Source organism: Aethina tumida, chromosome 4, assembly GCF_024364675.1.
Source record: "Aethina tumida isolate Nest 87 chromosome 4, icAetTumi1.1, whole genome shotgun sequence".
Lineage (NCBI taxonomy): Eukaryota > Metazoa > Arthropoda > Insecta > Coleoptera > Nitidulidae > Aethina > Aethina tumida.
The window spans coordinates 17,045,777-17,057,798 of NC_065438.1; the positions used below are offsets into that span (position 1 = coordinate 17,045,777).

General features: G+C 24.9%; 2 protein-coding genes across 2 annotated transcripts; one reads left to right on the forward strand and one right to left on the reverse strand.

Annotated features, from left to right (window-relative positions):
* Positions 1 to 9,013: 9,013 nt before the first annotated feature.
* On the forward strand, positions 9,014 to 10,757 carry LOC109600293 (SH3 domain-containing protein Dlish). The gene is made up of 5 exons (XM_020016421.2): positions 9,014 to 9,202; positions 9,461 to 9,666; positions 9,721 to 9,911; positions 9,984 to 10,186; positions 10,241 to 10,757. Exons 1-5 carry the CDS (start codon positions 9,154 to 9,156, stop codon positions 10,642 to 10,644), a joined length of 1,053 nt encoding a protein of 350 aa, XP_019871980.1. The 5' UTR covers positions 9,014 to 9,153; the 3' UTR covers positions 10,645 to 10,757.
* Positions 10,758 to 10,835: 78 nt separating this feature from the next.
* On the reverse strand, positions 10,836 to 11,934 carry LOC109600294 (39S ribosomal protein L15, mitochondrial). Its single transcript, XM_020016422.2, has 3 exons — positions 11,762 to 11,934; positions 11,557 to 11,714; positions 10,836 to 11,501 (listed from the first exon to the last, which is right to left on the reverse strand). The coding sequence occupies exons 1-3, from the start codon at positions 11,852 to 11,854 to the stop codon at positions 10,874 to 10,876; spliced, it is 879 nt and encodes a 292-aa protein (XP_019871981.2). The 5' UTR covers positions 11,855 to 11,934; the 3' UTR covers positions 10,836 to 10,873.
* Positions 11,935 to 12,022: the final 88 nt, after the last annotated feature.

Below are 12,022 nucleotides of genomic sequence, written 5' to 3' on the forward strand. Positions count from 1 at the left end.
TATAAAGAAATAATTCGGGTGGTGGTACCACTTCGGCGTCTGCGGTGTCTGGGAATTTTTCGTGATTTTTTACTATTTCAAACAGTCGAGTTTTAAGGGGACAATTGGGGTGGAACCGACCCAACATACGATAACAATTTCTTTGAACATAAATAGTGTAAATTAAAAATAAAAAAAAGGAGTCACATATTGTTTTAAAAATTATTAATAATTTTTAGTTTTAAATTTAAGTATATAATGAAATATTCTAATATAATTTATATAATTTAAAAAATTGAAAATACATAGAAAATATATTATATTATTAAAAAACATAAAATTGGACCTTAAATTAAACTCTTACTTAAAAAATTATATTTATGAAAAAAAATATATATATATTATTATTTTTAATAGATTATTAATTAATTATTAGATTATAAATTTTAATGATTGTTTATAAAATGATAAATTATAAAATATATTACATAAGATCATTTTTTCATAATAATAAAGAATAAACTTTTATAGTTAAAAAATTTTATTTCATTATTTAATTAGTAAAATTTTCTTCTATTTTATACATAAATATAATTTAATTATAAAGAGTTTGAAAGGACATAATTAATAATTTAATTTTACATAATATTAAAAATATTATAAATTTAATAAATTATGAAATATTTAAAGATAAATTTAAAATAATGTCACATTTTTTGTAAAAAATATAAATGGAAATTTAGTTAAATGTATGTTTCATAATTTAAATACTCCTTTAATTTTAAACATTATAAAAGTTATGCTTATAAAATTTAAATAGTGCTTTTGATTTAAATAGTACAAACAGAAATAAAGGTATAATAAGAAATAAATTATAACATATTAAAAGAATAATTTAAAAAATATCAAAATTATTATTATTATTAGAATATAAATATAAAATTACTACCTAATAAAAAATTTTATAAAAAAATATAATATAATTATGTAAAAAATATAACATTTTCCTAAGATTTATAAAATTGTAAAATATTATAAATTATTAAAATGTACATTAAAAATTTTCATATTTTTATTTATTAATATTTTAAAATTTTATTTTACTAATTAATTACTAAAATTAAAAAATAATTATTTATTAACAATATTAGAAAAATATCTAAAAATATAGTAAATGTGTCCCTCTAAATCAATAAATTTTAATTAAAGATTTCTTTAATTATTATAGAATAATAGTAAATTATAAAATATGAATATTACACTAATAATACAAAATTTAATTATTACTTTTATTTTAAATAGTACTAAAAATCATATAAAAAATAAATAATATTAAAAAATTAATTTAAAATAATGTGATAATTTATTAAAATAATTTTTCAAAATAATATAAACATTTTAAATTATATTGAAAATTATTAGACTAAAAAATATAAAATATATATTAAATTATATAATATATTTAAATTAAGATTTAATAATTAAATAAATAGTTATTACATAACAATTTAAAATATTATAGAGTAATAATTAATTAATTTTATTAAAAATAAAATTATGATTTAAATTAAATTTTAGCCTGATATATTAAATAATTATATATTTCAATCAAAAAATATGTTTCTTTAAACCAACAAATGTCAATGAATGATCTTGTTTTAAATATTATAAAATTAAAAATAATATAAAAATAGGAAATTGAAAAATATTATGAATAATATTACACAAATATTACTAAATTTAATTATTAATAAAAATGATATAAAAAATTGTATAATATTATAAATTATTGGATTGAAAAATATAATAATTATATTTAAATTAAAATTTAATAATAAATTTAATAATCAAATAAATATTTTAGTTTTACATAATAATAAATTCTATTAACAAAATTATATATTAAATATTAACAAAATAATTTAAGTTAATATTAATGTTATTACTTAAAATATTAATGTTATTACTTAAAAATCTAAAATATTATAGTTTAAATTATGTTTTAGCCTAATAGATTAAATAATTAAATATTTTAATCATAAAATGTGTCCATTTAAACTAAGAAATGTTAATTAACAACTCAAATATTATAGAATTAAAAATAATATAATAGTAGTAAATTATAAAATATAACAAATAATACAAAATTTAGTTATTACTTTTGTTTTAAATAGTACTAAAAATAATATAAAAAAATATTTAAAATAATGTGATAATTTATTAAAATAGTTTTTCAAATTAAAAAAAGAAATTAGTAATAGTTGTCACTTGAAAATGTATAAATTTATTTAACCTGAAACATTTTATTTTACTAATTAATTACTAATGTTCTCTTTTGTTCTAATTTTAACAAATACATAATTATAATTTTAAAAAACTAATTAAAAATATTAATTATAAATAATATTAATATTAATAACTTACTGAATACTGAAAGAAACATTTAAATAATTTTTAATAAAATAAGAAAAATCTATAATAATACAGAGAATCTTTATTATTAAAAAAAAATTATAATATATATTAAATGACAACTTGATAATTTTAACTCATAAAATCTATTAAACTATCAAATCTAAAATTAAGATTTTTTTTACAAAATCATAAATAAAAATTATATTGTTTGAAAAAAATTAATGATGCCATTAATTAATTACATTTTTTCAAAGTATATTTTGTATTAAATTATAATAAATATTTCACTAACATTTATAAAATTGTAAACTGTAAAAAATAATTAAAATATCTAAAAATACAATAAAAAAAAATATTCCACTACTTAAAAAATTGTAATTGACAAATTTTAATTAATGATTTTGTTTTAAATAGAATTAAAATAATAAAATAAATTGTAATATTAAAGGAATAATTTAAAATAAAGTGATAATTGGTTAATTATTAAAAATGTAAATAAATATAAACCTAAAATAATATTGAAAAAATATTAAAATACAATTTAAGTTAAGGTTTTATTCAAAACTTCTTAAAAAATATGTGATTAGAATATAGTTGTAGATAAATATATAAAAGTGCAATAAAAATAAATATTTACATCATCCCTACACCGTTTATGTACAAAGATATTATGTTGTCTATAAAAAACATTTTTAAATATTAATAATACATTAAATAAAACATATTTTACTATTTTAGAAAATAAATAATATTAGTTTTACCATATACTTAATACTTTTATTAAAGAACATACGAGAAAGTAAAGATCACACATTACATTCGTTTTTCTGGTTACATTTTATTGTTATTAAAATATAGAATCAGTGTTATGTGCCTTCAAAAAGTCAAAGAACAATTAACAGTTTGTCCTTAAGTATTCCTTTGGTCATATTATATTTAAACCTTTTTCATTAATATTTTATTAAATTAATATTCAATTTTAGAAACTTTATACAATTTTGATAATGATAATTTAAAATATTCAAATTATAATTATCAAACTAATTTGCAAAAACCCACACAAAAATGCATCAAAATTTCAATATTCAATAACAAATCTAATGATTTTACTTGTTAATTTTTGAAATAAATATAGGGGTGCCCGTTATGCGGAAACATGTATTTTAATAACTTAATTGTAAAGCAATTTTACGTAGATAATAACTTATTTAGTTGTTGACACCTTGGAAAGCGAATAACAGTGAAATTTTCACAAATACTATCAGCAATAACATTAAATTAATAATGTGCATTAAATTATTTTGTGTCTCTGTAATAAAATCGGCGATTAATTAAAAGTTGACGTTTCAATTAAATATTCCGGACGACAATCGAAATCACGGTTGGTGTTGTCGACCATATCAATTACAAGCTTGGGCAACAATATGTATTTTTAGGACGGGTCCCACGCAAATTTTTCAACTCTTTTATGTAAGTTCATATCAATCACAGATTAGAAAGCACTTGAATTCCATTTATTTGTTGTGGAAGTGCATTTTTTTCCTTTAATTTATTACCTAACAGCAAAAGAATGTACATTATTATCTACATTTTAAATTTTGGGGTACGATTCACATAAGATATAATAGTTGTTCAAACGATTATTTGGCTGAAGTGGACGTGATCCCCTCGAGCTAATCATCTCCATCTCCATTGTTCAGTGAACAGAACTGTATCGAGGGTACTCGAGTTAGGAAAACACTAATTACTTTCTTCGTTTAATTCAATTTCACTTTTTAAGTCTCCTGAATTGAATTTGCATAATTTCAACACACATTAGCACTTTGTCGTGAAGTGTGCAATTGAATTAATTTGGTACATCCGTCAAAAGAGGACCGATAAAAAATATCAAACAAGGTATAATTATTACACTAGTTTGCACTAAAAGTGTAGAAACTTTCTTCTGTGGCTTCTTTAACTCAAATTTAACGTTTGGATCGATAGAAAACTTAAAACTTCAACAAAAAAAATGCGACACAAGTTTTTAAACTGGTGTCATTGATACGTTTTGATTAAAAATATTCTAGGTGGTCAATAATTAATCAATACTGAAGGGCTCAAACCAATAAAAAGGAATGATTCGTTTCAGATTGACCACTAACAATTGTTTACCTATGCAAATATCCCGAAATGAACCAAACGTATGGATGTGGGTGTGTGGGAATTTGCGACGAACTCAAAATTCAACGGCCGTCCGATTTGTTGGGCACGTCGCCAAAATTAAGCGCGGGGTGCGTATAATACAATATTTATGATGCACGCGACTCGAATAATTTACCGGTAAAAGTGCGATTTCGGAGATAAATTTTTGGCTGATGACTATTTTAATTGTTTCGATGAAAATAAATTATACACAATTTCGGTTATAACGGTGAATAATTTATGTAAATAAATATTTATCAACTGTTAAGAACGATTTAATTGTAAGTGATGAATTAAATTTGGAAAGGTACAAATAGCAAAACAACAAAATTGATTGTGATCATAATTTCTTGTTAATCATTTCCTGATTCTTCTTCTCTGAACATTCTGACCATATAAATTTGAATTAAACTATGAAATTGTTTTTGTTGACATAACAATAGCAGATTTCATTCATAAAATGAAGTAGAAAATTACTCATTAAACTTCTATTTTGTCTTATTGGTACCTTGTGTTTCAATTATTGTCTAGAATTCATTTAAATACTTAATCATTATGAACAACAAATTATCAGGATTACACTTTCTCAATTTTTTTTGTTTTTTTTTTTTTGAAAACGTCATAAATTGATTTGTTTTTTATTTATTCTACATATTGTATTCTATTTATTCTGTTTGTTTGTTCTATTTATTCTGTTTATTATTCCATTTATTCCATTTATTCCATTTATTCCATTTTTTCCATTTTTTCCATTTATTCCATTTATTCCATTTATTCCATTTATTCCATTTACTCCATTTACTCCATTTACTCCATTTACTCCATTTACTCCATTTACTCCATTTACTCCATTTACTCCATTTATTCCATTTACTCCATTTATTCCATTTATTTAATTTAGTCCATTTACTCCATTTATTCCATTTATTCCATTTATTCCAGTTATTCCATTTATTCCATTTATTCCATTTATTCCATTTATTCCATTTATTCCATTTATTCCAGTTATTCCATTTATTCCATTTATTCCATTTATTCCATTTATTCCATTTATTCCATTTATTCCATTTATTCCATTTATTCCATTTATTCCATTTATTCCATTTATTCCATTTATTCCATTTATTCCATTTATTCCATTTATTCCATTTATTCCATTTATTCCATTTATTCCATTTATTCCATTTATTCCATTTATTCCATTTATTCCATTTATTCCATTTATTCCATTTATTCCATTTATTCCATTTATTCCATTTATTCCATTTATTCCATTTATTCCATTTATTCCATTTATTCCATTTATTCCATTTATTCCATTTATTCCATTTATTCCATTTATTCCATTTATTCCATTTATTCCATTTATTCCATTTATTCCATTTATTCCATTTATTCCATTTATTCCATTTATGATAATTTAAATTCTAAAAATATTAATATAAATTGATCTTAAGATCAATGTATTAATTAATATTTAAAAAATGTATTAAATTAATATAAAAACTTCAGATAATATAAACAAATATTTACGTTTTATTTATTTATTTTATTTATTTTGTTTATTTTATTTATTTTATTTATTTTATTTATTTTATTTATTTTATTTATTTTATTTATTTTATTTATTTTATTTATTTTATTTATTTTATTTATTTTATTTATTTTATTTATTTTATTTATTTTATTTATTTTATTTATTTTATTTATTTTATTTATTTTATTTATTTTATTTATTTTATTTATTTTATTTATTTTATATATTTTATTTATTTATTATTTTATTTTATTTTTATTGTTTTTTTATTTAGGTTTTATTTATTTATTTTATTTTTTTATTGTTTTTATATTTTTAATTACTATATTTATTTGAATTTAGTTATTTTAATATTTTCTGGGTTTCTTTTTTACTTCAGCATTAACATCTCCTAGAGTTTATGTTGAAAAACGTTATTTTTCGGATTTGACTTTATTTTATTTATTTTATCTATTTTATTTCTTTTATTCATTTATTTTATTATTTATTTTAATTAATATATTTATCTTAATTTACTTATTTTAATATTTTTTGGGTTTCCCTTTTACTCCAGCATTTAAATCTCCTGGATTTTACTTCGCATAAAGTGATTTTTTCGGATTTAACTAAAAATCAATAAACAAAAAATAACCAGTGGGGTAACTCCAAGGTCAATGTTTTCGGGCGCAACGCCACTGGCGCTGGACTAGACACCGGGAAAATAGTCTCGAGCATCGGATCGTCCGGCGAAGAACTTTCACTGATTACTATGCACTTTCGTCAATACGGCACGAATTTATTATCTAAATTAAGTTTTTAAATGATAATATCGTCCCACCGGCCACGAATTTGTCCGTCCATTAATTTTATTTTCGTTTTTTTTATTCTGTTCGTTTTGGTGATGTATTGGGCGAACCATCGGAGATGACTGCGCCAACATTAATTTTTTTTTTTTTCACGTAGATTATAAACACATAAATCACGTGAAGTATGCTAATAAAATGTCTTTTGTATCGACGTAATTATTGATTAGGTTTGGGAAAAATGTCGTTTATCAAATTGGGACTGTTTAACTATAATTTTTATGTTCGGACAGGCTTAACATATTTTCTGTAAAAAAATAATGACTTATGTAAATTTTAGGTATAGTACAGTTATGAAATATTTACAATTTAGTAAAATATAGTTTATAATTGCATTTTTTTAAATAGTAGCTATTTTAAATATTATGGAAGAACATATTAAATAAACATAAAATCTAATTAGATAACTGAAAATAAATACTTATTTTTCTTATTTTCTGATAGATTTAACATTTAACATTCGTATAAAAAAATAATGACATGTAAATTTTAGATATACAATATTAATTAAATATTCAATAATTTAGGTTGTCTTTGTCGAAGGAAAACATAATTTTTTGTATAAAAATCTAATTGGATCGTCATGATTTGATACTTATTTTTCTATTTTTCAAACAAGCTTAACATGTCTTCTTATAAAAAATATGTAAACTTTAAATATACAATCGTAATTAAATATGCACATTTTAGAAAAATATAATTAGTATTTTTTAATAATAATTTAATATTTTTTTGTACAAAATATCTGTCTGGATCGTCAGGATTAGATTCTTATTTTTTTTATTTTTCAGACAAGTTTAACATGTTTTCTTATAAAAAATTATATTCGATTTAAAATATTAAAGTAAAATAATTAAAAATATCAATTTAAATAAAATAAAGTTAAAATTGTTATTTTAAATTTATAAAATTTGAAATATTAAGCTTAAAAAATGAGAATTGATAATTTAAATTCTAAATATATTAAAAAAAGTAAATTGTTACTTTAAGATATTAAGATCAACGCATTAATTGATATTTAAAAAATGTATTAAATTAATATAAAAATTTCAAATAATATAAAAAAATATTTACCTTTTATTTATTTATTTTATTTATTTTATTTTCTTTATTTTATTAATTTTATTTATTTTATTTATTTTATTTATTTTATTTATTTTATTTATTACTTTATTTATTTTACTTATTTTATTTATTTTATTCATTTCATATATTTTATTTATTTTATTTATGTTAATTTACTTATTTTAATATTTTCTGAGTTTCTTTTTTACTTCAGCATTAAAATCTCCTGAAGCTTATTTTTGTAGTTTTCTAAATAGTATTTGATCTCAATATCATGGAGAAACATAATTTTTTGTATAAAATATCTGTATATTTTTTAAATAATTTAAATTATGAATGTTATGATAAAAATATTTAAAATTTTGAATATTTTTATATTTTTTATATTCTTCGAAATAATAGTTAAAAAAGTAAATATTTTAAGCTTAAAAATATCTGATTAGATTAGAAGTTTTTCATATTATTTATAAAAAATATTAACTATTATTTTTTAGAATTACAATAGTGAGACAATATCCATGTTTTAAAAAAATGTAATTAGTTTTTTAACATAGTTAAGTTGTTTAATATTACGGAAAAAATATACTTTTAAGCATAGAAAATCTGATTGGTTTATCAAGATTACATTATATTTAATATTTATCAATATTTAAATTTCTACTTGTTAAAATTCGAAGTTTATAACAATTCATAACTTTCTTGACTTAAGAAGAACAAGATAAATTAACAATTATTTTGTTTTGCTATTGCTTTTTTCTCTCCAGTTCTTAACTTCATCTAACGTGTATAAGTAAATTAGTAGTATTTAAGTTATTTATTTTATTTATTTAAGTTCTTTTAATCGATAGTTGGAGATTTTATTATAGTTAAAAACATTTAAAAAAAAATTGTTAGCTCAAGACCTATTGTTTCGCGCCACATTTCAAACCGCAGCGGCCTCACAACAGGTAAGGCAAGTCACCTGTTGGGAACTTTCATTTCATTAACTGTTTTTATTTACTGCACTGAAACAGTCAAAGGCAAACTAGAGTTTGGCTCAATAATTATGAAGGATACGGGGTCATTGTGTTCGCCGTGAGTGGAGTGCGTTCGTTGCTAATCGTTCGTAAATGATGTAAACAAATCTCGGAAAAAATGGCATTTCTATGCCCCGTCCGTATACGCAGGGGCAAAAAGAAAAAATGTAAGTAGGCTTATCCATTGTTCCAATTCGACGCCGTCTCAGTTTTATCGGTGGTTTTTGCAAACCCATTTGGTTTGTGTACGTGTTTTGGACGTTTGAAGAGCTGGTTTTTTTCGTACAGTAGGATTTACAGTTATTCCACTTGCATCTTTTTGTCCGGGTTCTTACTGTAAAATCTTATTGGATCTGGGCAACTTAGTTGTCACTAGATATAAAGGGGGTAAGATAAAAGGATTGATGAATGAAATGTCTTTGTAGCTTCCAGTGTTGATCTGGAAAAGGATCTGGCAAGGACAAATGGGGTCACCCCGGGAATGGGCCGGATCACCGGCTCCGCCAGTATTGAGACCCTCGTCAGGGTTGGCATTGAAAAGGAACATGGACTGTCTCCTGACAGTAAAATGGTGGTGCTGCATGACTTCACACCTTGTGTAGATGATGAACTTGAAGTCAAAAGGGGACAAGTAAGCTCACATCAATTTACTCTTTGGTACCACTTCTAAGTTACAATTTTTTAGATTGTTAATATTTTATACCGTGAAAACGACTGGGTCTATGTGATAGACCTGGACACAAGACAGGAGGGATTCATACCCTACTCATACTGCACCCCCTACAATAATCACTTGGCTGAGCTGGCCATCAAGAAAAAGCTTCCCAGGGAGGCCCAGCTAGCTTCTGGTGACAGCTCTGACACTAATCTTGAATGGTAATTGAGCCAAATCAAATAAATGCATAATTGTTATCTAATTGGATTCCCAATTAAATCATTTTTTTTTAGTGATGCAGCAGGTGTGGACACAAGTGACTGCGACTCGCTGGGTAAGAAGCACGGCACCGGCGCCGCCTCGCCCGTCAGCATCCATTCAGAACCTGATATGTCCCCCTTTTCCAAGGACCCTTCAGGCAGGTACATTGTTCTCTACACCTTCATAGCACGCGACGAAAACGACGTCTCCGTTGAAAGGGGCGAATTCGTCACAGGTACTCGTTACTTAACCACGTAAACCATCAAAAACTGAACGTTTTCAATTCCAGTGTTGAACAGGGAGGATCCAGATTGGTACTGGATCGTGCGTAGTGATGGCCAGGAGGGTTTCATACCTTCAGGCTTTGTATACCCGGCCGATAATGTGATACAAGGACACTTGAATGCGACTAATCAAAATTGCGGTGGCGGCTTCGCCAATCAGACGAATTCTCATGCTTTAACGACGTCCAGTGCGGACGATTTGCGGTACCACGGCACCGAACTGGTGATGCTTTACGATTACAAGGCACAGGCGCCGGACGACCTGACCGTACGCAGGGGCGACTGGATTTATGCGGATCTGAACAATCAAACGGTGGACGGGTGGCTGTGGGCCTACGCCCCCAAAACCAGGAAGTACGGGTTCATACCCAAGGCGTACGCCAGGCCTCCGGCCATGACCAGCCTCTAAACTTGAAATTGCCATGCTGTGCTCAATAATGAATTTTTTATTTTTAATTTTTTATTAATCATATATATTTTGTAAAAAGTATTTTATGCCAAATAAATTTCATATATTTTCAACGTTTTATTATCCAACAAGTTGTATTAATATTATTTTATTATTTATTTATTAAGGCAAATTTTAAGGGAAAAATAAGGTTTTAGTAACTAATTTATTTCAACTATACAACAACAATCTATGACTTATAATATTCAACCAGTTCTTCATCTTGGGGCTTGAGAATAACTTTTTCCTTCAAGTTGACAACCCAGCCTGGGTTTAAGCCAAAGAAAATTTGCCTGGGGTCTTTCCTCTTTGTCAAAACCTCATATTCCTTGTCCTCCTCAATCTTAGGCAACGTGTAGCCATATTTCTGGGCCAAAACCAATCTCTCCTGCGATATTTTCTCGGGATCAGCCAAATAACCCCTGTTTGCCGGGTCTGTGTAATATTCAAGTGCATCTGGTGGTGGTATCATTCTTTTGGGTATTGGGATGCCCCTTTCAAAGAATTTTTTGGTGTTTAACATTGCTTGGATACTATGTTGGTCGTAATAGGCTGTAGTAATGACTCCTCCATTCTTCTCAATGGCTGCAATTACTAATTCACTAGCCCATTGGACTTCTATGTTAATTTTGGACTTAAAAAGGTCAGCCCCTTCATCAGTTAAGTTCACACCAAATTGTTTTTGGTCAGGGAACAGTTTGTATAAGCCAGTGTTCAATAGAGCAACCAAATCAATGGGTTTTGAGCTGTCTAACCTGTTCGAGTCAATCATTTTTTGCAAATCCAACAAAGATAAAGGTGGGTATTGTCGCCTCAAACTAAAACATTTATTATAAATATTTGTTCAACATACATCATAAAAGTTATATATACTGGTGACCCTTGTAGTACGGTTCATGGGGGAACCTCAAATAAAAGGGATTATTGCCGGTTTCGTAGCCCAATCGCATGTAATTCTGCCTCTGGCCGGATCCCTTGTTGCCAGCACCATGTTTGTCACCGCCGTGTTGGCCTCTGCCCCTTTTGCGACACTACAAGCACTTCAATTAGATTAGGTTAGTTAGACGTTTATATTTACCCTTCTGCTGCCCGGATTGTCTCTGATGTTGCCCAGCGTTAGCCTGGGGAGGGCGCGCAATAAACTCAATGCTTTGTCGGCGGCTTTGGACATTTTTATTTGATTTATGCCTTATACATTGAGTAACGGGTAGAAACTGAGGTTAGGAAGCATAAATTCAGATTTGCGATGTTGCCAGCTGGTTCATTATCTAACATTCCAGAGATGTATAAAATTTTATTGGAAAAATTTTTTAAAAATTTATTGGAATTTTTCGGAATT